General features: G+C 37.8%; 1 protein-coding gene across 6 annotated transcripts in view; it reads right to left on the reverse strand.

Moving 5' to 3' along the window:
• Positions 1-27,960, reverse strand: part of LOC125061694 (cyclic nucleotide-gated cation channel alpha-3) — a 145,981-nt gene that overhangs the window by 96,597 nt on the left and 21,424 nt on the right. For all 6 annotated transcript variants that reach the window (XM_047667249.1, XM_047667247.1, XM_047667243.1 and 3 more), the window contains exon 3: positions 4,095-4,205. In XM_047667249.1, coding sequence (XP_047523205.1) covers positions 4,095-4,098 — 4 coding nt within the window. In that variant the 5' untranslated portion in view covers positions 4,099-4,205. The remainder of the gene's footprint in view (positions 1-4,094; positions 4,206-27,960) is intronic.

A 27,960-nucleotide genomic window follows, 5' to 3' on the forward strand; every position in this document is an offset into this window, starting at 1 on the left:
TCTTTTTGTTTGAATTTGGAATGTCAAAATGGGTAGATAAATAAAAAATAATATTTTAATTCCTGGCCGGTAAATAAAAAGAAAAAAAATCGAAGTGGCAAATGACAGTTGACATGGTCTGCGCGTTACAAAACCACCACAGCTGATCGTAAAATATAATAATATATGCATTATAAATTGCTTTCACATTTACTCATAATGCATTTTGGAGCTCAGTTTAAGTGTCTGTGGTTTCATATCCATTAGTGGTTTCATAAACAAAACTTGGTATTTTCTCGGAAATGTTTGTGCCGACTGCTAACGATGTCGAAAGAAGTTCGTAATGAATAAGCCACAAACAACATTATAGAACGGAAAATAATTAAAATCTCCTAGAATTTGTACCTTGTAGTTTCTTTTTTTTTTCTAAGTACCTGTAGATCGCCATTTGGTGATAATGGAACATGAGTTTGGCGGATCTCCATGTCCAATTTTTGTTTTAATTTTAGATTTTAGTTTCGTAATTGTATAATTTTTCAGTGTTACTTGTAATATTTTTGTTGTTAATTTAGTCATGCACTTTACCCTTAGTTTTTCTTTCCTTCTTTATCCTTACTAGGGTTGCCGAAAAAAGATCGCTTGTTAGTGACAAGGCCGCCCATTGCATCCCTAATAATTTATGTCACCTGTTTTTATCTGTGCCTTAGTGAAACGAAGTTATAATTTAAAAGAAAATGTTTCCATACTAATGTATCTCACGAATATTTTTTTTTGTTAATTTGTAGTTTATTGCTTTGGGAGCATTCAAGTATTACGTTACGAATTTTTTTGTCTATTTGTAAAACGTTACGATGTGGGGCGGGGATTGAATTACGCGTTATTGTTAATATTATTTTCGACTTTGCAGTACTTTACACCACATAATGGAAACTTTTAGTTATGTAAAGAGTCTCTGGGTGGTCACGACACGTTTTACTATTGGGTACAGAAAAACGTTACGGTGCGTTACATGGGGGGGTGGGTCAATAATCTCCAAAAATTGCGTGACGTAATACTTGAACGCTCTCTTTATCACTTTAGGTGCAGATGGGGCGAGGTCACGCAGTGTTTGGAACTAATTTAGAAGCTGTCTGTGAAAATTAGACGAAATTAATTAGATGTTAGGTGAAGCGGCCTAATATGGATGGGGGAGTCTGTTACACAACTCATCAATTGTGTTAGGACATTCGCAATCCTGTTAATTAAACTATGCTGCCTTAATGAACACGCTTAAAGCTTTACTAAGGAATTTATCGCAAAGTAAACTAAATTTGTATCATATTCTTAGAAATCAGAAGCGGTAAATATTAAAAAAAGACAAAACACTCAGCTTAGGAAGTTTTATTCCTTACAAAATTATTTGATTTAACTAATTACAACAATAAAATAATAATCAACCAATAACAAATAATAAATAATAATGAACACAACAAAATAGAACAACAACTAAACACAACTGAAACGTCCGTCACATCCGAGAGCCAAACGTAGAATACCCCAAATGGGGATTTTTTTCTAAGAATATATATTAAAAGTTCGATGTCCCAATACCCGTTCATAAGCGTACATTGTGTTACCTATATGATTTTTGACTTGACTTTATCCCTTTATAATCTATAGCGATGAAAAGTGATTTAAATTTGGAATGGATATTGTTCGTTGAAATCACCAAAGAGATCGAATACAAACTTAATATGAAAACGTTACTGGCTGTCAAAAACACGCGAAGACAAAAAAGTTTCTGTAAAAACGCGGGAAACACTGCACCCGCACACCTCGCTCAACTGAAAAATATAGTTAACCATTTTTGCACTTTTTGTAATAACGAGATTGGAGATGTGAACCATATCTTTTTAAAATACCAAAACCAAATATTGATTTTTCATATTTCAATTCATTTTTCATTCTATTCCAAGTGAAATAATGGAAAGTAGTACCTCCCGCCGCCAGTTGTGTCATTTTCTCAAAGTGTTATAGTGCATTATATAAATACGTTAAAATAACATGCAAAAAAATAAGATTCGGCTTAATAGTCTCGTTACCAGACCATAAATTAAAAAAAAACGCGGGAAACACATTCTATCTTTTGTTGTTTGTTTGGATTTAAGATAATACATAAAAATTATGACTGCCTCAAGATGTGTTAGTAAAATAAATAAACGTTATTCTACTTCATGAGTAGTACTTGTCTTGTAGAGGAGATAAAAACTAACGTGTTCGAATGGAGCGGCACTATTTTTAACTGGATTTAGGTACTTTGAAACCCGCTCTCCATTTTAGATGCACAAACAACATATACTACCTCAAACAAACAACAATACTACCTGAGTAATAATTTTTTTGTTTATGATTTCACAGATTAATAATATTGAATAGCCCTTTGTTAAAATGGTTGACCAAACTGTGACTATATATAGTTTTAGTTTTATATATATTTTATTTTAGTATTATATGTTAATAGATAATATTATAATATGTTATTAGATAAGTGAATGTGATCAAACTGTTATGGGGCATCCACACGCTGGCTGTTTGTCACAAACACCGCAAACAGCAAACGAAGTCCCAAACACCAACCACAATCACCCAACACAAACAGCCATCCACATGCTTGGCGAACGTTCATAACATTCCGAATCGGCAAACATGGCGGACGACGAGCTTGTGGCAGCTATTACTTTCGGGTTGACATATTTTTATTATAAATTAAAGCAAGAAAAAGAAAATAGGAAAAAAATAAGAAAGCAAAGACGATGGTGGATGATTAAAATATATAGAAAGCGTACAAGGCTTTAGACCTATTATTTGGGCTTTAATTTGCCGTGTTTTTTTAATTTTACTTAAAAGTTACTTAAAAATGTCAGAATCGTAGGTGCTCCAATCAGACATTTTTTACGCTTTGCGCGCCAACGAAAAAGTGTAGCAAGTAAATACGTCCGCCTCCCGCAAGCTCGCGCGCATACTGATCGCTGCCAAACGTGTGGATACGTAGCAAACTGTTTGCCAAACATCCTTTGATCTGGCAAGAAAACCGACACCGATGCCGAACACTGCCCAACACAAACACAAACAGGCAAACAACGACAAACACCCATCCACACGTCCGTGTTTGCTGTTTGCTGTTGGCTGTTTGCCATTGTTTGTCAAGCGTGTGGATGGGGCTTTACGAATGGCGCCAAACGCGCGCTGCCACAGATCAATAAAAAATATGGCATATGTCATAGAGTATAGACGATGCGGTGTTCATAGCAATAGAAGCTTCTAACTTTTAGCATTGAATTTTAGGTTATATCTTTTATTTTAGAAATACAGTAATCCAGTTCTCAAGTTATATTTCTGTAGCGTGAAATAAATAATGATTTGCCAAGTCCATAATTAGTTTTGCGTACCTTTGCACCTGTTTCAATTGCGTTATAAAATTAAACTAAATATCTTTATTAAATTCGTGTTCCTAGCTTTTGAATTGTTCAAAATAGTTTTATCAGAATCCTCCTACAACGCGATTTCCTATATCGCCGTCCGTGTCTACCGCGTTAAAGGGTAGTACTGTATTGTAACCAAACATTCATATAATGAAAAATGCATCAAAATGAAGACGCTATATGTAACTGTAATCCAATACGTTTTTGACTTGCGGGAGTAATATTTACGTGTTTTAATCTTACCCTTAATATAATATTAAAAGATAAAAGAGTGTGTGTACTTATGTACACGCGTTAGAAACAGTTTATTCAAATCAGTTTTATCACTAATTTTCAATATATATAGATATACTAATAAATAATAAATTATTAGTAAATACTATCACCGTCGTATATGAAATTGATTTAATAAAAACACCAAAATTTATTTATTCACACTGTTTAATAATAATTGTACTGTTACGAAACACGTGTTCTAAATATAAAAATACTAGACTATACAACTTGAACATAGTTATCATCGATTTTCATGCCACCTGGAACTAACTTTACGATGTAGAATTTAGGTGTCGGTGTGCGCGCGCATCGTAAAAATTCACTCTCATCATTTTTCTCCATCGCGCCAAAAGAAGTGTAACTTTAATAAATACTTACCCATGAGACTGTGGCGACTGGTAGCTACGCTGGAGGCGGGCGGCGAGCTGGGCGCGCGCAGTGGCCCGAGCGCGCCGCCGCTGCCGCCCAGGGGACCGCCCTCCAGCGCGCCTGCGAACATACTAACATTAATTATAAATTTATAAATAAGCCTTTACCGGATATTATTCAACCCGGGAGACTTCTGAAAAGTCTAAAACTACAAAAAGGGAATGCACCAAAGCTGAGTGATAAAACGGCTCGACCGATTCTCATGAAATTTTTAATGCATATTCAGTAAGTCTGAGAATCGGCTACTGTCTATCTTTCAAACCCCTAAATGTTAAGGGTGGTCCACCCCTAATTTTTTTTCTTACCAACGCGCCAAAAGAAATGTAACTTCAAAAAGAAGGAAGGTTTTGCGCCATGTTTTTTTAAAGAAATTGACAACTTTAGAGGAAATATTATTTTTGGAAGACTTGCCGGTTAATAAAAAGAAGAAATAATTGCTAAATGACAGTTGACATTGCCTGTGCTTCACTGTCACAAGTTCTAAGTCGTGCTGACATATTGGCATATTTTTCGAACCCCGTCACCGTAGGATCTGCAGTCGAAAATGCTAGTAGTCATCGGTTGTAAAAAAATTAAAATGAAGGAAACTAGCTGATGAAGCTGGCGTATTTTGGGCGGTTAAAATTTATGCGTCCTCCGCACTGCGGGCCTTGGCAAGCCACGTGACACAAGGGAATTCGAACAGGACAAAATTGAAATGTAAATGAGAATTTATTCAACCTATAACTTGCGTAGTGAACTAAATGTAAATATTACGCATAGATACTGTATCTATCTATTTAATTACACCAATATTATAACGCTGTATGACGTCAATGGTTTCAAATTAAACCTTTTGATCAATAAAATGTTTATTTGGCCTGGTAAATAATATATGTATATAACCTTTGTGGTTAAATAAAAAAAAACGACGGGTTGCACTCCGGGTGTGCCGGCAGAAGTGAAAACTTGAATATTAACGTTGTGCATTTTTGATATTTTGGAATGGTTAGGGTATAATTTTGAAAGAATTGCTTTAATGATTAGTATAAAAGTACTATCATTTATGTGGTATAGCATACAATATTCATTTATTGCGCTATCGTACACAAACATGACAATTTATACATTGTGTAAATCGTGTAACACACACTGTGTAATTTATTATACTACTGTCTACTCTCCAGCCGTCTTACGAATTTTTGATCAGGTCACATGTCCTGACGCGAGTTTAAAAATGTTTAGTGTAAAAAGTGTACAACGCCGCTAAAGAGGTTTTCACCTCAAAAATATTATTTATTATTGTCCCTTTCAATGTTTACGTATGTTTTAAGTACTTTCCTTTGTACCATTGGTTTTAAATAAGTAATTTTATGTCTTATCTAGTTTAGCCCGTTATATATATGACAGATGATAAACAGTAATGGACTGGTCTAAAAGGAACAAGGGTAAATTAATAGAGCGATGGGACGACGGGATCGATAGGGTAGCTGGAAAAAATTTAATGACGGTAGCACAAAATAAAATAGGGTGGAAAAGGTTGGAGGAGGCCTGCCGGACAACCCCCCCAAGGTCCAAGCCTTGACGTGGCGGGGGGGCTCTAGTACTTGGAGTGCAAGCCAGCACTTTAGGGAAGCCGATTGGACCGATGGGAAGGTTCTCAGTAGGCTTCTTTAAATAGAAGAAACTTGATGAACAACAGGCGCGTGTAGCACGTAGAAGTAGTGTTCTTTGAGGGAAGGTGTGCGTCATCTATTTTCGCACGTGGGATGGCCGGCTTGCAAAGCCAGCGTTTTTGGTGTATCATGTTATCTGGGGTGTAAGCCAGCACCTTGGGGAAATGTATCGCCCGAACTTTTGTAGTAGCCTTTAAAGGCAAGAGGTGCGTTTTATTGCGTACGTGGGATGGCCAGCTCGTATAACTGGCGTTTGTGAATATCAAGAGCATTGCTCTTGGCACACTGTATTTGAAACTTGTGGAGTTGCCAGACTTCCATAGATCACGACCCCAGGTGGCGAATAGGGGTCCTCGCACTCGCCCGCGGGGGTACCGGTTGGACTTCCGACATCCAACTGGCGTGGACCAAAACTGGTGGGCTCAGGGCGTGCCCCCGGTTCAATTTTTGAATCGGTAACGACCGGTGTTGAGCGCATATTTTTGCGTTGAGTTGGTGAAGAGCTTGCGTGTCTTTTTACATTTGTAATGCTCAGTAGCTTCTGCATATTGTAGATGACCTTCTAGGTCAATGGCGCGACGGATCTGGTGACTGCGATAAGCAGTTTCTGGGTGGGTTTCGACTCTCCGTCGGGCAACCTGTTACCTCCGGCGTGTGTCGTTGTCATGTCTAGCGGCATGCTTGTGGCCAGGGGGGCTTGCCTTTATTGGCCGGCCCTGAGAGAAAGGAAAATCTCAATAAAAAACCCTTAAATTCCCGACATTGGGGCGCCTTGTAGGTTTTGCGCGGTGTCGGTTACCTGTATTTACAGGTGGCTGGTGAGTAAAGTCAGTCGCTAGCGGCCAGCCCTCGGATACCACCCGTCCTCCGAGTGGTATAAGGGTTACCTAGGTGCAGGGGGCACCACCTGGGTGGACTGTGTATTTCCCCCATGGAAAATAATTTATGAAATGACAACAATAAATAATCTAATAAACAAAAAAACCAAATCAAAAGAAGATGTTAGTGTGGAGATGCCGTGTGATGCGGCTGAGCAGGAGGCTGGAGTGGCAACGGCGGGCGATCAGTTTGTTTTGCCAGCGCCCCCCAGTGATATTATGTTGGAGTGCCCTGAGATGTCGGATTCTTCCACATACTCAGGTGTTGAAGCAAGGGAGTCTTTGACAGTTTCATCGCGGTTTTGGAGCTCCCGGAAGCGTTTCAGAGAAGTCGCTGACACTGATTCAGATATCGCTAGAGAGGCGACTTCAAAGATAACGCGGCGTAAAGGCAGAGGTCGGCCATCCACTAAGGGCGAGAATGTGGATCCGGTTCCTGCTAATAAATCTGCCAAGTTGAAAGAAACTAGAGCTGAGAAAAAGGCTCGCGAGGAAGAAGAGCTTTTGGCCTTGGAAATAAAAGCTCGAGAAACACAATGTACTCTATCTTCTGTCTTGGTGTCGGAACAGGGCGAGGATATGTCATTGGATTTAGTAAAGAGGATTGAGGCTAGCCTGGGAGTTGTTGAAAAGGTCGCCACAAAATCGTCCAATATCAAAGGACAATGGGTCCATATGGCTAAAAATGCCATTGCGGACATGCGGAAGGATATTGGGGTGCTTGCTACACGTTCAGTTTCTGAGGAAACTCGATCTCTGCGTGAAGACAACGAGCGCCTCAAAAAGCAAATTGAGATACTCCAGCAGGATATGACGGATCTTCGGAAACATGTTGGAGTTAATTCAAAGGAGCCACCGCTCGCTCCTTCTCTCCTCGAGGAGTTTGAGGCAAATCTGATGCGCCGTATCGGGGATAGATTAAATGCACGGTTTGAGAGTCTAGAGCCTAGGCTTAATCCTGCACCTGTATTAAGACCTTCTCTAGCCGCGGACCGACGCAAGGTCGTTGGGCCCCCTAGATTTGAGTCAGGTCAATCCCAGGATAATAGACAGGTGAATAGTAGAAGCTTGGTGCAAGCAGCATCTACTGCTTTGCCCCAAGGACCATCCTCTATTTCAAAAAAGAAGAAAAATAAAAGAATTGCAGGAGAGGAAATATTGGCCATTGAAAAGGTATCTGCTATTACTCAGCCCTCGCCTCTGCAATCGGCTTCCAACCTTTCTAAGGAACATTGGTTGATTGTTGGGAAAAGAAAGAAAAGGAAAAGGAAGAAAAGGGAAAGGTCAGGTGCTGTGTTAGCTCAACCAACTGTAACAGGTTTTCAGGCACCAGTTAAAAAGCCAAGACTGCGTACTCCCCGAACAGCTGCTGTTGTTGTAACTGTCCCGGCGGAAATTCAGAAAAAAGGCGTAACATATGCGGAGGCCATTAAAGAAGCGAAAGGGCAGATTAGGCTAGAAGAGTTGGGAATTGAAGCAGTTAGGTTTAGACGTGCCGCAACTGGTGCTGCCATTATACAAGTCACTGGTGAAGGTGGAGGAGATAAAGCAGATGTTTTGGCTAAAAAATTAAGGGAGTTGTATGGTACGAAGGGCATCCTTGTATCGAGGCCTGTTAAATCTGTTGAGGTAAGAGTATCAGGCTTAGACGATTCTGTTACTGCTGACGAAGTAAAATTCGCTGTGTGTAAAAAAGGGGAGTGCTCATCCGATCATGTTAGAGTTGGCGAAGTTCGTCAGGATAAGTCAGGTCTCTTTGCGGTGTGGGTGAAATGCCCGGTGGAAGCTGCAAAGAAATTGTCTGAAGGTCGTCTGCTTGTAGGCTGGACTTCAGCTAGGGTGACGGTGCTGCAACAACGAGAACTTAGGTGCTTCCGCTGTTTGCAAGCTGGTCATGTTGCAGCTCGTTGTACGGCGGAAATAGACCGTAGTAAGTCTTGTTACCGGTGTGGCCAGCCAGGCCATCGTGCTTCTGTTTGTTCATCGAAACCACAATGTCCTCTGTGTATTGCGGCAGGTAAAACAGCTGATCATCGACTGGGGGGGAAAGCTTGTACGGCTCCTAGTCAAAAGATGCCGAGAAGATTCAGTTCGGTTTCAGTAGAACCAACCTTAAGCGGTGACATAATGGAGACCCAAGAAATTGTAATAAGTTAGTATGGATCTACGCTTTATTCAATCTAACCTGAACCACTGTGCAAGTGCTCAAGACCTTTTAATTCAGAGTTTGACACAGTGGATCGTTAATATAGGGATTGTTTCAGAACCATACATGGTTCCAGATAAAAACAACTGGGTCGGTGACCGTGATGGTCTTGTTGCGGTTTTTATAAATGATGTCAACTTGCTGTCAGTTGCTTCTACAATGCAGGGTAGAGGTTGCGTTGCTTTAAAAATTGGCAGAATTGCAGTTATTGGTGTTTATTTTTCCCCAAATAAAACGCTTGCTGAATTTGAAACGTTTTTGTCCGAACTGGGCTGTCTGGTTTCATGGTGTCGACCCCTCGATCTTATAGTCGCTGGAGATTTCAATGCTAAATCTACAGTGTGGGGGTCTCCAGTATCTGACGAACGTGGTGACGCTTTGTTGGATTGGCTAGCAACTCAAAATTTAGTGTCACTGAATCGGGGTAATGTTCAGACTTGTGTACGTATGAATGGTGGCTCTATTGTGGACGTTACTTTTTCAAGTCCTGCTCTTGCAAGTCGTGTTTATGGATGGAGGGTGTTGTCAGAAGTTGAAACTTTATCGGACCACAAGTACATTCGTTTTGATATCCTCGATTCCACTGTAAGCTTACCGGGTCCTGCTCCATCTGAGATAGGTCCTAGATGGTCCCGAAAATATCTAGACAAAGATGCGCTTACCGAGGTATCCTTAGTAGAAGCTTGGAATCCCAAACCTTCAAATTTTACAATTGATTCTGAGGTAGAATGGTTTAGGGACTCACTGACTCGTATCAGTAACGTTGCTATGCCCCGGATCGGTCCCATCTCACCCAAGCAAAGCGTCTATTGGTGGTCATCTGAACTAGCCCGACTACGAATGGAGTGTGTTAAGGCGCGTCGCCGTTACACGCGTTTTAGAAGAAGGCATCTCAGTTATCGTGATCCGGACGAAGAGGCAAGTTTATATACTTCTTATCAAGAAGCAAAAAGGGCTCTTCGGTTGGAAATAGCTGAAGCAAAGGATAGGGCATGGAAGGAGCTCCTGAACTCTTTGGATCGTGATCCTTGGGGGCGACCGTACAATATTGTCATGAGTAAACTCCGTCCCTGGAGGCCGCCGCTAACATCCACAATGGAGCCGACGTTTCTGGGGATGGTTGTTACATCGTTGTTTCCTTGTGATTCTACTCCTTTTATTAATGTTGACTTCGATCATTCAGAAGATATTCCTGAGGTGTCAGAGGGTGAGTTAGGGGCTGGTGTTTTTAAAATTTAAAACAAAAAAACCGCTCCTGGTCCAGATGGATTGCATGGAACGGTTTGGGCGCAATCTCTTAATAATGGCTTATTTAACAGATTTCGAGATCTCCTTTCTGATCTTTTGAGGAAAGGCATATTCCCTAATAGCTGGAAAGTTGGACAATTGCTTCTTCTTAGGAAGTTCGGGAAACCGGTAGATTCACCTTCGGCCTATCGACCTATTGTTTTACTTCCTGAGGTGGGCAAACTGTTTGAGCGAATAATTGTCTCGCGCCTCGAGAAGCATCTTCAGACTATTGGTCCAAATCTGTCTGATACTCAATTCGGTTTTCGGCGTGCTCGCTCTACAATTGACGCTTTAGCTAAGTTAAGGGACTTGTGCGAAGAAACTGTCTCTGGGGGTGGGGTTGTGTTGGCGGTTTCGCTAGATATTGCGAATGCGTTCAATACTATTCCCTGGAGAGCGATTATGGATGGTCTCCTTTATCATGGTGTGCCTGTGTACTTACGTCATGTAGTAGGAACTTATCTCTCTGATCGATCGATCATTTATCCAAGTCGGGAAGGTTGGAGATGCTATCAGGTTCGATGTGGAGTTCCACAGGGGTCTGTTCTTGGGCCCCTTTTGTGGAACATTGGATTTGATGCAGTCCTTCGAGGTAGACTGATGCCAGGAGTAGGTTTAATATGTTATGCGGATGATACACTTGTGACGGCCAAGGGATGTAATTATCAGGAGGCGAGTTTGTTAGTTACTGCTGGAGTGGAAGAAGTAGTGACTCGTATAAGACAACTTGGTCTTCGAGTCGCTCTACAAAAATCAGATGTCATATGTTTCGCTAGGAGGTCACCACCTAGAGGCGCTGAGATAATAGTGGATGGTGTTCATATGGCATTAAAGTCGACGTTGAAATACCTCGGGTTGGTTCTTGACGCCCGATGGACTTTCAAGGCTCATTTTGCTGCCCTGGAACCCAAGCTTGATTCAACTGCAATGGCATTGGGTCGTATAATGCCAAATATCGGTGGGCCAGGCGGGGGCTGTAGGCTCCTTTATGCTGGAGTGGTGCGTGCAAAGGCGCTTTATGGGTGTCCGATATGGGCAGATAAGTTGTCTTTTTACAACAAGGCTTTACTGAGACGGTCACAGCGTAAAGTTGCCATAAGAATTGCTAGGGCATACCGTACCGTATCCTGTGACGCGGCATGTGTCATAGCCGCCACTCCGCCTTGGCATTTGGAAGCTTTGGCTTTGGGTGAAATTTTTTGGAGACGAGCTGAAGCCAGGAGTGGTGGTTTTGACCCACCTCTGGAGGTAGTCAAGGTCTGGAAGGAGGAGTATCGCCGCCTAATTTTGCTAGAATGGAGGGATGAGTTAAGTGAATGTCGGTTTGGTTTACAAACCGTTGATCTTATTCGTCCCTTCTTGAAACACTGGGTGGACCGACGGTGGGGATCGCTTTCCTATCGGCTCGTTCAGGTTCTCTCTGGGCATGGATGCTTTGGGAGTTACCTGCATCGAATCGTTGGGAGAGAGGCGACACCTGCTTGTCATCATTGTGACTGTAGAGAGGATACGGTGAGGCACACTGTTGAGGAGTGTCCGGCTTGGGACGGCTTTCGCTCGGTCCTTGCTGATAGCATTGTTGGCAATCTGTCGCTTCCACTAATTATCCAAAGAATGGTGGAAGCTGACAATGACGGCCCATGGAATGCCTTCAAGGCTTTTTGTGAGGCCGTCATGACTGAGAAAGAGAATGCGGAGCGTCAGCGCGAAAACAATTCTGATGCTCCGCCGGTAAGAAAACGACGACTGGGGCAGCGACGCCGTGCTTTCGCACGTCTGCCCTAAGTTAAGATGCTGATGATTTGTTCGTGGGAGGAGTCACGTTGATATTGTGGCATTCGCGTTTGGCGGGGGTAAGGATAGGGCACAGCTGTTACCTGCCTCCGCCCTTTGGCGAGCCGAAGGCATCCGTCAGGTTTTAGTGGGTAGGTGTGTAAATATTATGTCTGAGTCCCACATAATCCCTGCTGGAGTAAAATTCAGCAGGGATATGCGTAAAAGCATTTCCTGACGTTAAAAAAAAAAAAAAAAAGGCCTGCCGGACAAGGGCTGCATCTTAGAATAGACATGTTATTTATATCTATTTATTTTTGTTAAATATATTATGTCAATAGGATGTGGATGCAAAAAGGCTTATTATTAAATACTTTTATTTTGTTATTATTTATTACTCAAGATGTCATGTGGAACATGGTGTAATTGTTGCAGCTCCTTACAAACGTTGTGTAAAAAAAAACTTGGCGATTAAAAAGATTGACGGAGAGTTTATTGCCAGTTCTTCTCTTCCGTTCTACGCCCTTGATTTGAGAACTGGCAGTAAATGTAAAATTACAAGCATTTAATGTACTTATATTTCTTTTTTGACGTTCATAAGTGTACATTGTTTTAGCTATATGAATAAATGTTTTTTTTTTAATACTATGATTGTTAATAGTAATATTTTAATTCTTTTAATGCATACACATATTATATGTCTACTTGAGCCGAGTGGTATTGCAAGATACGATGGCAAAAGACCGGACGGTATGAGTTTGATTCCATGGAAGATGGGTCGGGTACTGGTATGGGATGCAACCTGTTCAGACACGCTGGCCCCTTCCCATCTACATGGAACCAACTACAGAGCTGGTGCGGCTTGTGAAGCGGCTGAAAAAACTAAAGCATGCAAATACAGGGGTCTAGGCTCAGAATATGATTTTGTCCCATTCGGTGTCGAGACCCTTGGTCCGTGGGGTCCTAGCGCTTTAAGGCTTTTTAAAGAAATATCAAAAAGGTTAGTCGACATCACAGGAGACCAAAGATCTGACAGCTACCTCGGACAAAGAATTAGTCTAGCTATTCAAAGGGGGAACGCTGCCAGTATCTTAGGAACCTTGCCTAAAGGGACTCCTTTTAATATGTTTATGTTAAGGTTAGTTATTTATGTCTATGTATAATGTATAGAATTTATTTAATATATTATGTAATAGTAAATCATATGATATACTTGTTTAATAAATAAAGATGCTATAATAATATTTCAGATAACTTCTGACAAAAAAGTATGTGATAGATTTCAATAAGTAAAAAGATAAAGGACCAATTGGAACTATGCGCTTGGGAGTCGTCACCAAACCTAATATCCTTAATGTGCTGACACAGCGTCCGTATATTGTACCCAATGAAATGAAATGTGCCTTGAACACACAATTTTTTATACAACTATTGATGCTGTATTTGTACGATATTTAGACAATGTTTCTACAAGAATATATGTAACATGCTTTAGCTATCATAAACCCCTTGTAACTATATATCTACTGAACTCCAACCAATAAACGTGAACAAAATAGTAAATATCAAAATGTATAAGCTGCATGCTAAAATAAAAAAATGTCCATATGTAGAAATATTTTTTTGTGATATTTAAATAAACTTTATTTAACTAGATAATGCGTTATAATAAAACTTTCAACGTTTTAAATACCTTTTTTCTATTAATAGTGTCGTTTTTTCTACAAAAGTAAAATAACATATTTGAAAAGATTGTTATCATGTTACGCCAAAGAAGTATAACTTCTTACGAATGTACATAAGTACACGTACACTTTTCTAATATATTGTTTTTTTACTGCTAATATACTTAAATTATGACAATTGTGGAGGAACCTCAACCATTCTTACCACTGACAGGCCCGAAACCCCACTGGATAAGGTAATTTATAAAAATACATATAGTTATATAATGCTAGTTGAATTGAAAAATTAATGACAACTGTGGAGGAACGATGGTGACCAGCTCCTCCAAGCTAATGGGAGGAACCTCAGCAATTCTAGCCGCTGATTGGCCCGAAGGCCCCTAATCGAACTGAAAAATTTATAATAATTACTAGTGGACCCCACAGACGTTGTCCTGCATGATATTTCAAGCTATTAGGATATTAAAGTATGAAAGTACCGACTGCAGCGCCACCTGCCGGGCTGATTTGTGAATCTAAACCATTCCCAGATCCCCTTAAACACACAAAAAATTTCATCAAAATCGGTCCAGTCGTTTGAGAGAAGTTCAGTGACATACACACTCTCAGAAGAATTATATATATAAAGATATAGCATAGCGGGAAATACTTCATTAGCGCGTTTGGGTAGATATTTATAGTATGTTACTATTCTTACATTATTGATCGTGGTGGTTGGAATCTGTGCCGATTTCTATATATAGTGTGAGTGGATAGTTAATAGATACGTATTCGTAACTTAACACACTCACGAGTCCTCTGGTATTGAGTATCCATGGCGTGGTATCCATGGTAACATCAGATGAGCCTCCTGCCCATAACATTTTCTTAAAAAAACATCATCCTCCGTTGACTTGAAGGACACAAAAAGCACTAAACGATTTTCTTAATTCTTAAGGACCTATCCTATCGCTAAACTCCAAAAAAGTACATTGTTTCTTTCCATTTTTCGTCATGAAGTAGGGCGAATGGAAAAAATATGGTGGAGTTGAGTAGTTTATGTATCCATTTTGAAAGATCGATACACGATTTAAATAACTTCGCTCGATAGAAAAAAAATCCAAACATAGCCAATTTTTAACACTTTGAATTCATTTTATGACGAAAATGTATATAGAACATAATTTTGAAATTTACACGATATATTTAATCGCAAGCCAAATAATCCATTTCCGAAAAAAAAAAGTACAAATTACATTAATTTAATGTTTTACATAACTAATTGTTATTACGGGCCGACGCGACGCACCTCTCTGCGCACCGCAGTCCACCCCGAGACACTGACACAGCAATTCGTGCTGGGATAGGGCCTTAAAGTAATAATTAAGCAGAGTTGTCCTAGTCTTCAGCGTGGGACTCTCATCCCTGAGATCGAAGGTTCGATCCCCGGCTGTGCACTTTCTTTCTATGCTCATTTAACATTCGCTCGAACGGTGAAGAAAAACATCGTGAGGAAACCGGCTCGCTTGAAACCCCAAACCGGCGTGTGTCAGGTGTACTTGCCTATTAGATCGAGAAATGATCATCATTCAGAACAGAAATCTGAGGCCCAGACCTAAAAAGGTTGTAGCGCCACTGATTCATACAGTTTAATACGTTAATTAAATATAAACTATTATTTCATTTTCCTTGAAGCAATATCCTCTTGATAATACTTCAATAGTTTCTGCCTTTTCTGGAAAACACCTATGTGAGCTCAGTTCTTTCAATCAATTTTCAATTTAATTAAAATTATCACGTACCTTCCTACACATTAACTACGAAAGCTGAATAAAAATTGTAATAATAGGTTTAAAAGAAAAAGAGCAGTGTTGGCCAAAAAGAGCAAGGTATCTTCAAATCACGGCTGTGTCAATGGAATTTTCTTTTCATATGCGCAATAGCTCCTACGGGAAACATAGTGAGGAAACTAGTGTCCTCTAGAAACCCAAAAATCGATGACATGTGTCAGTCACGAAAGACTGATCACCAATTTGTTTGAAGAAACGTATTCAATCTAAGTCCCAATCCCATTTAGAGAGCTAAGATTTGATTGTTTCTTTACATTGATTGGGCTCGAAAACTACAAGACCGATTTGAATAATTCTTTCACCAATAGAACCCCAGTTTATCCGTGATGAATACAGGGTAAAGAATAATTTCAAAAAAGTTCAGGTTCTGTTTGAAATTACGATAGTGTAACCCAAAGTGTACAGTTGCCTTTAAGGTCCACCTAATATTAAAGACAACTGTATGTAAAGGACCAAGAAGAAGAAGGAGAACAGGTCGCCCAAAAAAAGGTGAATAGAAGAAATAGAAGCGGTAGCAGAAAACGAATGGAGAAAGAGATAGACAGAGTCAGTTGGAAAAATCTGGAAGAGGCCTTTACCCGTGAAGGGGTTCCGATCGACGGTACTGATGGAAGCTAGGATATAGAATAACAAGCAAAAGAAAAAAAAAAAAGTAAAATAATCTAAGCTGTGTATTATAATTTGCTTTTGTCATGATTGATAATAAAACGGTCTTTATTATTATTAAAACCAAAGTGTGAAAAAGACCATTACAATTTACTACATCGCGTTCGCGGTAACTATTGTCAATAGAGCAAACTATTCTACAGTTTTATAGACGAAATCTACAAAATAGTCTAACAAATAAATATACAATAAAGTTAGTCGACATCACAAGAGACCGAAGAGCTGGCAGCTACCTCGGACAAAGATTTAGTCTAGCTATTCAAAGTAATGCTGCTAGTATCTTCGGAACCTTACCTAAAGCGACTCCTTTTAATAATATATTTTAAGGTTAGTTATTCTTTTTCCGTCAAAAGTTATTTTTACATTTAAAAGTCTATTTACCAAAAGCTTTCGGTTAGAACATCGCGCTACGACCGAATAGTGGAATTGCTAGTTAGTTTATAACTTGGATTGTTGCCTAAAATCGAGGTAAGATTAAATATAAGTTATATTTTAGCCTTTGCAGTAAGCTACTCACTTACGCTCGAGCTGGCTGAGCAGTTTCCTTAAATGGCAAGCTATAATTAGAATCCAGAGGCAAATTAATCTCTCTTAATTTATCCAGTAAATTGAAATGGGAAACTTGATTTAAGTCAAATGTGTTTAAAGCATGTATATCGTCTAGGCGTTGGCTTGACAGTGCAACTTTTTATTCCTGTTCAAACGTGGACGGCCGGCAAAAGTCAAAAGGTACTCATTCCCTAGGTTTAAAATCAACAATATCTTCCAAATTCCTTCTACCAAAACCAACCTAGGAGTTCAGGCACCTCTCGTTCGAGTTCTTCGTGAACACAGCTTATCCGGAGCTGGATATATTCGGTAGTGGGCTGATCGGTTTTAGAGAAAGCATTGTGGGGTGCCTTTCTCGAACCTAATTTCGCTGTTTTTCTGATGATTTTTCTTTTTTCTTTTTTTTTTAATTTAAAAAGAAATTTAATTTTAATGAAATTTGTTGAAAATTTTATTTTATGTTTATGTTAAAAAAATATATTTTATTTTAATATGTGTATTGTCGTGTGTGTTTTAGTTGTATTTTTTTTTAATTTCTATTTGTTTTTTTTTTGAGAAACTTATACTTGCGTTGATTGTCGCACATTTTGGATGTAAGATTTTGTGAAATAATTGGTAGATTTAGGACTGTGTGTGATGTCGTGGGCTTGATAACTAAATAAATATAGGCATTTCAAAGAAAGTTGGAATTATTGTTTCATTTAAAAAAAAATAGAAACTTAAACCTCGTCAAACCCATTATATTCTGGAATAAGTATGGGTTTAATAGAACTAGGCCTTCTACTTTACAGCGATGAGACCTTCAGTAATGAAGAATAGGACTGAGAAGAAGAACCCACAACGGAGCCAATGTCTGTCTTAAAGTAAAGTAAAAAATCATTTAATCATATAAGTAACATAATGTACACTTATGACTCGTAAAGAAATACATATTAATGCTTCTAATTTTACATTTAGTGCCAGTTCTAAAATCAAGGGCGTAGTACGGGAGAGAAGAATTGGCAATAAACTCTCCGCCACTCTTTTTATTCGGTTTTTTTTTACACAACGTTTGTAAGGAGCTACAGCCATAACACCATTTTCCACAAGTAATTAATTCGTTAAAAGACGTTACTTTAATTAGTTTGTTATTACAATGTAAGTTAAGAAAATTATGAATACTGTATATTTGACTGTTATACATAGCTAATAATAATAAAAAATGTGTGCGTGTACTAGGTGTACACACGTAAGAAGTGAAACTTCTTTATGACCTTATTTTTCGAAAAATTATCTACTATATGCAACTTAACGAAATTGGTTAAATAAAGTTTAACAAAAGGCTTTTATTATCGTAGACATGAATACAAATACAATTATTTCATTTTAACTTATTACTGTACTACTATGTAGTACTAAGATTATTACAGAATTTCATTAATTGTAATAGAATTATTAGTATGACTATCATTGTTATCGTTATTATATATTTTTGTTACTGGCTTCGGATCAACCGTGGTAGGGACAAGAAAAAGATGGCGCGTAACCGAAAAATGTGACAAATGTGTGTAAATTTTTTACCAACGCCGATAAAGAAGTTTGACTTCAAAAAGCAACATGGCGCGTAACCTGCTACAAAATTTCTCCCATACGTCGATAAAGAAGTTTCACTTCAAAAGATGGCGCGTAACGGAAAAATGTGAAGCGTAACGAAAAAATGTTACACTAAATTTTTTTCCAACCCCGATAAAGAAGTTTCACTTCAAAAATTAATAAATAGATAATTAAAACAAATTTAAAATGTTTAGACCCTGTTGCAGTGTACTTGCTGTATTTCTTCGCTTGCGATATTTTTTCACCTATATTAGTTTGAAGATATTATTGACAAAACTCGCCAAACAGGATATCCGCGCGGGCAAACTTTGGGATACGTTATGGAAGCAAAAAGCGACTTATGAAAAAATTATAACGATATTTCATTTATAAAACTTTTATAGACATCATCATCTTTTTTTGAAGGTGGAAATTGGTATACCTCGCACTAAATGCAGCAGGGGTATGTGGGACTCACTACAGGCTCTCTAGTCCTCAGAGAACCGGGTGAATTATACCCACTAAAACCTCATCATGACGGCATTAAAGAGGGCCACGGGGTCCTCAGAATAGAATAGAATAGCCATATGGTGTGGACTAAGTGTGGACTTTCGCCATAATTATTATGTAATTTAAATTATATTAAGTGGAATTTATCTTAAAATAAAATATAAATTAATCAGTGGCGCTACAACCTCTTTAGGGTTTCAGAGGCCTCAGATTTCTGTACGTGTTTCATGTTCATTTGGTTATCTAATAGGCAAGCAATCAGCCTCCTGTGCCTGACACACCATCGACGTTTTCGGTCTAAGGCAAGCCGGTTTCGTCACGATGTTGCGATGCAAATTTTAAATGCGCACATAGAAAGAAAATCCATTGGTGCACTTAAACAAGTATTGTCGCATTAAGACAAACTTTATATATAGTCAAATCGCGACGGTATTTAAAGGTTTTTTTAAAAAGTAAACTTTATTAAGAAATCTTACACTTAGTATTCTTAACTATAGTCGATGTTAGACTCTAATTCTAAGGTGGTCGATGCAAGACCCTATTACTACGGTGGTCGATATTAGACTGGCTTTAATATAATTCTATTCTTACTGCTAAAAACCCTTACATGATAACTAAGCATTCGTGGTACATGATAGAATAATAAAACTAAGCATTCATTGTAGTGATTGCATTAACGCTTATGGTGCGTTCTGGGTATATGTGTGACATTGTAACTATATAAACAAAAGTACTTATCAAATTATAAATCCTTAACAAACAATAAATTTCAATTATTGAAAAATTTTACTCATAATTTCACGGTGAATTTGCGAGAGGTAGAATTTTTAAAATTGGAAGGAAAGGCGTTCCAATAGAATATAAATCAAATCCGGTTTCGCCGGAAGGAAGTGTTAGCGACGATTTTCGAACCACTTCGAGTAGAGTGTTTGCGAATAAAAACTCGAACAGTTTTAATGAGTTTCCCACGAAATTCCGTAGCGCCTTTTTGTGTGAATCAATGATTTGCAGAAATATTATTAACTACCTAACTAAACACTACAGTTTTAGTAGTGTTTTTTATGAAGTTTAGTTTAGAAGACTATACTTTATTTTTTTACGAGCAGTGTTGGCCTCGTGGTTTCAGCGACTCTCATCCCTGAGGTCGTAGGTTCGATCCCCGGCTGAGACGAACGTCGATGTGATGAGCATTTGGTGTTGTGCTTAGGTCTTGGGTGTTTAAATATGTATTTATATGTCTATATATCTATAATATGTATGTATATCCGTTGCCTAGTACCCATAACACAAGCTTCACCAGCTTAGCATGGGACTAGGTCAATTGGTGTGAATAGTCTTTAAAAAAAAAGGAAAATTCAAAACGCGTAACAACATATTAATTGATAGATAGTTTTTTTTTTTCAGAAGATATTTACAGTCTCCCGCAATCACGTCTTTTTAATGCATTTTTTAATGTTTCCTATAATTATTAATAATGGGCTACAAATTGCTTCCGCAACCACTGAATTCTCCAGATTTGGCCCTTACCGACTTTTTCCTGTTCTCAGACCTTAAGAGAATACTTGCTGAACAGCTTTGCGCTGATGAAGGGGTGATCGCGGAAACTGAAGGCTATTTTAAGAATCGTTCTATTCATTATCTAATATATAAAATTCTCGTATCGCGGTGTTTGTGGTTAAACTCCTCCGAAACGGCTCGACCGACTTTCATGAAATTTTGTGTGCATATTGGGTATGTCTGAGAATCAGACAACATCTATTTTTCATCCGCCTAATTATTAAGGATAATCCACCCCTAAATATTTTTTTTTTATATTTTGATATATTTTTCTGCTTTTATTTTTTTATGATACATACAACATAAAAAAATACATACAACCCCACCCCTACTTTTCACCCCTCTACGATCAACCCCTATTTTTTATTATAAATGATATTACATGGCAAAACGACGTTTGCCGGATCAGCTAGTCGTTCTATAAAAATGGTATCAAAAAATTGTATGACCGCTATAATTGTTGTATCACTCTCGAAAGCAACTATGTATGTTGAATAATCAATTCAAATTCTCTAAAAAAAAATTCACAAGTATATGTGTAAAATTTATGATGTCATATTTTCTTGTACAATCTTATGCATGTAACACGTTGTTTTAGAACTTACAAATAAAAAAGGGTGCGCGTACTTATATACGCGCGTAAGAAGTTATACTTCTTTGGCATTATTTAAAATAGTTTTCGATTGCATGCAAATAATTAATTACAATTAAATAATCAAAGACTGGAAAAGGTGTCATTATAGTCAATAAAATTCAGTTTACATTTGAAATAATAAATAAATATTTATTATTATTCTCTTACATTAAGTGTAACATAAATTCTATTATTATTCGAATATTGTTTTTAAATTTCGTCCAATGCAGTAGCATCTTCCGTGGGCAACTTCATTCTGTTAATTTTGTGTCACGGTGCGCACGCATCGTAAAATTTCACTCTCATTAATTTTTCATAACGCGCTAAAGTATAACTTCAAAAAGTGTACTCTCCGAGTAAAGGACGTGGGAAGACCACAAAAGCGATGGGCTGACGACATATTTAAGGTGACCGATGAGAAATGGATGGAGGAAGCTAAGCACAGATCCAAATGGAAAGTTCAGGAATAGGCCTTTACCAAAAAGGGTCCATACTGTAGCAAAGAAATGGAAATACCAATAGTAGTCTTAGAGTATAATAACAAAACTAACACCCATTTGATATGTTTTTACAGTATGGAAGTGGCTTTATTATTATTAGTTGAGCAGTGTTGGGCTTCAGCGTGCGACTCTCATCCCTGAGATCGTAGGTTCGATCCCGGGCTGTGCACCAATGGACTTTCTTTATATGTGCGCATTTAACATTCGCTCGAACAGTGAAGGAAAACATCGTGTAGAAACCGACACGTCGTAGACCCATAAAGTCGACGGCGTGTGTCAGGCACAGTAGGCACAGGAGGTGATTAGATTAACACATGATCATGAAACAGATTCAGAAATCTGACGCTCAGATCTAAAGAGGTTAATTTTTTATTTTTGAAGTGAAACTTCTTTAGGCGCATAAGGGTAATTTTTTTACGGATGAAACCCAATAATAATAATATAAGCGTCACGAAGATGTCCAGAGTTTTTGTCGAAGAAAAGGGAGAGAGAGTGATTGAGACCGATTGAGAGAGAGTGAGAAAGGCCGAACGTAGCATGAAGCAAATAGCCATTGAGCGAAAGTAGGGAGCAAGCAAGTGAGAAAGATCGAGAGAGAGAGTGAGATAGAGCGAACGTCGCATCACGCACAGTGCCATGAGAGGTGAGAGATAGCTATAGTAGGAAAGATTGAGAGAGAGAGTAAGGGGAGATCGAGAAAAAATACACGCTTTGGTTGATGTATTCGTTTAGTAGTTGCATATTAGAACTTTAAATGGCAATTCTGTCGCATAACGTCTTGTGCAGTAAACGCAGTTTATATATATATATATTATCATTAGCACGTATACAATGTGTAAACAGTGTGAATATAGATATACAAATACATGGAGTGATCATATACTGGTACATGATCATCTATTGGGGCTTTTACCTTAGTAGCTTAATTTACAAAGAAGTTTCACTTCTGACCTGTGTACTTTGTACGCACGCATTTTTTTATTATTAAGTAGGTATACGTATAAATGATGATAATTGTTTGACAATAATTCTAATATATGAAAGTGATACGAGCAATGTCTAAGTATCCTTTCTAAGCAATCACATTACCAAGCTATGGCGGATATGAACAAAGCCGGATAGTCAAGTACAAGCAAAATAACTTAGTATAATGCTGCCTGTGATTTATAGGCGGATAAGTTCTTGAAAGCCGAAGGAAAACATTTGCGGCATTGTTCAACTTTTGAGTGGATATAGCAAGGCTATAGGTCAAAACTTATTGTCGACCGTACAAAAACCAGTGGGGTTACAACCTTTTAGATCTGCGCCTGTTTTGTGATCATTTGTTTTTCTAATGGGCAAGATCAGTGTATGTTTAAGGTCGAAACTATGCCGGATTCCTTACTATGTTTTCCTTAACGCACCGGGACATCTATACTAATATTATAAAGAGGAAAGGTTTGATTTTTTGTTTGTTTAAAATGAATAGACTCCGAAACTACTGGACCGATTTCAAAAATTCTTTCACCGTTGGCAAGTTACACTATTCCCGAGTGACATAGGCTATGTTTCATTTTCAAAAAAAATTAGGGATGCTTACTAGAACTTGAATAATCTAACCCAAGGTGTAACAAAATAAACAAAAAACTTCCTTCAATCGTGTGCGCTGCGAAAACTATTAATTATAGAACAAAATTATGTAGGTATTAATATTTTTCAGGACACATCACTATCTATAAAAAATGTCGCGACAGCACGTCTTTTTCTTTTATACACAGTCACAATAAGCTTCCTTTTATTATTATTTTTTTATTAAAGTACCACCGCTAGAAAGCTAGAAAGCTAGCTCTTTATTCGTACCTAGGTATTGATCCTTGATGATAGCGCGGCAAAAACTGCCTTAGAAAACGCTGTAATTTTAATATTTGTATTATCTCTTCGACATATTACTATAAGTGCTTGTCACATTAAATATTGTATATTGTGGTTCTTTTACCAATGTATTCATGTACCATTCTTCATGGTTCTCTGGAAGAGAAGAATTAGGACACAGTACCGATAATTTCTTTTCTAGATTCAAATAGTTTAATTCTTTTATAGTTTGTATTTTTAATTTTATGTATTAACACATTATTTGTATTAACACTGTTTATTGTATCTACTCGATTTCGCTTGTGATGATGTTATAGGGACGGCACCGCTTTTTATATTTTTGTTTGTATGTCAATTTATATCATGTTTGTCCTAATTTTGTGGTCCAAATAAAAAAAATATAATTTAAAATAATATACATTGAAATAAATAACTAACCTTAACATAAACTAAAATATATTATTAAAAGGAGTCCCTTTAGGCAAGGTTCCGAAGATACTGGCAGCGTTCCCCCTTTGAATAGCTAGACTAATTCTTGGTCCGAGGTAGCTACCAGATCTTCGGTCTCCTGTGATGTCGACTAACCTTTTTGAAATCTCTTTAAAAAGCCTTAAAGCGCTAGGACCCAACGGACCAAGGGTCTCGACACCGAATGGGACAAAATCATATTCTGAGCCTAGACCCCTATATTTGCATGCTTTATTTTTTTCAGCCGCTTCACAAGCCGCACCAGCTCTGTAGTTGGTTCCATGTAGATGAGAAGGGGCCAGCGTGTCTGAACAGGTTGCATCCCATACCAGTACCCGGCCCATCTTCCATGGAATCAAACTCATACCGTCCGGTCTTTCGCCTTTTTTTTTCTTTTTCTTTTTTCTTTTTTTATTTCATTAAATTATTTTAGCCTTAGTAAGCTAAGGTGTCTTTGGGGCCATCCATAAAGTACGTCACAGTTTATATCTATAAAAAGGAAAGAAGCATATATGATTCAGATAAAAGGAAAGTGGCTGATACTTGCTAACAACAATGAGAAGCTATTAATATTAAGAGGAAGGAAACAGTCTCAACTAGGTCGTAATGGATAACAGGGAATTATTCATGCTAGCGTTAATGATGAAACGAAAGCGATTCGAATTAATACGGACTGAATATATTAGCTAACTACTTCGAGTGATACAGGAGTTATTATAGAATATTGTTGTTAATTTCTTGGGTTTTGAAAGATAGAGGAATGCGCCGTTTTCACACCTGTAGTACCTATTTGAACTGAGCGTTTTTCAAGGCAGTTTTTGCCGCGCACCAACACTTTGTGGAACCAGCTGCCCACTGAAGTATTTCTGAACCAATTCGACTTAGGGTCCTTCAAGAAAAGAGCGTACCAATTCTTAAAAGGCCGGCAACGCACTCGCGAGCCCTCTGGCATTGAGTGTCCATGGGCGGCGGTATCACTTAACATTAGGTGAGCCTCCTGCCCGTTTGCCCCCTGTTCTATATAAAAAAAAATATATGAGAACATTCTCACTACGGGGTACAAAATTTATTTATTAACACTTCGTTGCATACAGAAATATAATACAGTTGACATAATTAAATGAAAAGGAGGGTTTTATCGCTTTCGATCGATCTCTTCCAGGCAACTTAGTAAGAAGCGCAAAAATATATAGTTAAGTTATTTAGACTAAACTAAAACAGGAACTAAACACTGACTAAAAAATGACTTGAAAAAGAAAAAGTGCAATAACTATAATTTTGGATCCGTATCACATCTGCCTTGCGACCGCCGCTGCGAAAACCGCTGTGAGAGTTCGAAAAGTGTGTTACAGAATCGCAAAGCTGGCAGTAAATGTAAATTTAGAAGCATTTATATGTATTTCCTTATAATTAATTAATTACCTTATGCTTATTGATGTTCATAAATACACATTGTGTGTACATTGTGTTACCTAAATGAATAATTGGTTTTGAAATTATATTTAGAACCCCCAAATTTTGAAACAGTTTTGAATAAAAAAAAACTTTTTAACCGGAATTAAGTTATGTATTATTATAAATTTACAATTATTTAACATAATTTTAAATTTGTTCTGCTGAAGACAGCAAAAATACTGCAATGTGCTACTGAAAAGGCATACACTCAGCATTTATCAAATTTTACCTAAAACCTATCAAAACGAGATTAAGTTACTTTCGATTTTGATTATTCTTAAACGTTAATTTGTGTTTATAATTTCTATTGTTTATTTTTAGTTTAAAAAACCTTGAAAAATATTTTATTTTGAAATTATTCAAAAATTAGGAAAAAATCGATTAATAAAAAAATAGATTATTTTTTATAAGAAAAATCGATTATTTATTAATCGATTTTTCATGCTAAAAAAATAATCGATTAATAAAAAATCGATTTTTTTATGCAGAATGTCACATCCCTAGCTCCTCCTTGCCGACGAAACACAGACTAAAAAATATTGCGCAATACTCGCTTGTGTATACGACTGTCGCACCTGCGCACGTCTCATTTAACGGTTTTATTCCACGGACTTTTTCTTACGGTTTACTATCACATTTTTTTCAGTTCGGTCGCGCAGCAAAATCCCTGTCTCCTCCAAGCCTGCCGTAAGGAACTTCGTTCCAAAAAATACATGAATATATTAATATATAATATAAGATTTTTGACTTTGAATTCAAGTAAAAGCCTGATTAATAGGCTTTTTTACTTTCTATAGGTCGACAATGTTCCTCGTTACTTAAATCGGCCAAGGTTTAGTACCATCTCCTATCTCCAGTAACGCCTAAATCAAATTCAAATTGCAAAGTCCATAAATTAGCGACACTCGCCTACATTTCATCGAATTTTCAGATTCACTGCCTATCATTGACTTATTAGAACAGTTGACGAATCGTTTTCAATTACGATTAGCTTTTTGTCCTGGTATGGTGTTTATCAATAAATCTTGATTCATCTAAATAAATAAAAAACAATATCAAAATATATTATAGAATTTCTCGAACTCTGAAAAAGGTTTTTATGGATAGGAAAAAATGTGAAAATATTTTTTGATATTTAAAAATTTAGGTTTTTCATAAAAGCGATCAATCTCTACGGCATAGCAAAATGTTCTATATGTTGGTATGTACTAAGGTAGGCTAAGTAAAACATATATTAGGCGAAACGAAGTTCGCATGAAGCTAGTTTTTATAACCATAATAATAACCTGCGTTTACTGCACCAGACTTCATGCGACAGAATTGCCATCTAAAGTTAATATGTAACTACTAAACGAATACATCAACCATTACGTGTATTTTACCTCGATCTCCCTTACTCTCTCTCAATCGGTCTCAAGCGCTCTCTCCCTTTTCTTCGACAAAAACGCTGCAAGATGTGCAGCGTGTGACGTTTCATCCGTAAAAATTTTACCCTCATTACCTAAAGTTTTACTTCAAAAATATCAGCAGTAAATAAATTGGGAATTGCCACTGTCGAGGAAGACATTAAAAGATCAACCGTGCGATACAAAATGAGACTTCAGCAACACGTCAACCCCCTAGCTTCGGGCCTCTTGGAAACGACGGACAGTGTGTATCGGCTAAAAAGGGCGAAACTTGCCGCAGTCTGACAGTTTACAAATGGAAATAATAATTATTGGATTTGGGTTCCCTAATTGCCATCATTTCCCATAAAATCTGATAAAAGCCATGAGGCTGATTGCAGATGGATTTAAAAGGGGAAAAAAAAAGTAAATAAATTTGACTCATATTAAAAACCTCAATGTGGAGTTGTAACAATATGTATGTAAAAGCAAAACATTCAAAGAGAAGGGTCAAAATATTCAGTATGCGTTATCACCTGAAAACCTTCGCAAACAGGGCAAAAGGCTTTAATAATTACGTTTCGCTTGAACAAAGAACGTAACGAGGCGTACGTACGTTTTAACAAGAGAAGGAATATCTTTATACATTATGTTTTGTTCGGAGCATTATTGTACCCATAACTTATGGATTATGGTTCAAGTCAAGTCAAAAATCATTTATTCATATCGGTAGCACAATGTACACTTATGAACGTCTATAAAGAAATATATAAATGCTTCTAATTTTACATTTACTGCCAGTTCTCAAATCAAGGGCGTAGAACGGAAGAGAAGAACTGACAATAAACTCTCCGCCACTCTTTTTAATCGCCAAGTTTTTTGTTTTACACTACGTTTGTAACCATTACAACATGCTCCACATGACATCTTAAGTAATAAATAATAATAAAATAAATTAAAAACAAAGATTTGTCCTCTATCAGCAGGAGGCATGGTGAAATAGGAGCACACACTTACAATCTCGTGGGAACACCACGCAAATACATAGGAAGAGAGACAGCCCGCGCATAGACGCCGCCACAAGCAATGACATTTAAGCGAGCATTACGATCCTGTTACGGACGTACGTCAGAAATGTTTTAGATCTGGACGGGAGTCATAGTTCGCGCTAAGTCTGTTTTCTGAATCACTGAGTCAAGACATTCTTTTGTTTTGATGTAATAGGAGGCAAACGGGCAGGAGGCTGACCTGATGTTAAGTGATACCGCCCATGGACACTCACATGGCCAGAAGGAAGTCCGTTCCGGTATTTTAAGAACTGGCACGCTCTTTTATTTGGCAGCTGGTTCCAC

Source organism: Pieris napi, chromosome 24 (genome assembly GCF_905475465.1).
Source record: "Pieris napi chromosome 24, ilPieNapi1.2, whole genome shotgun sequence".
Lineage (NCBI taxonomy): Eukaryota > Metazoa > Arthropoda > Insecta > Lepidoptera > Pieridae > Pieris > Pieris napi.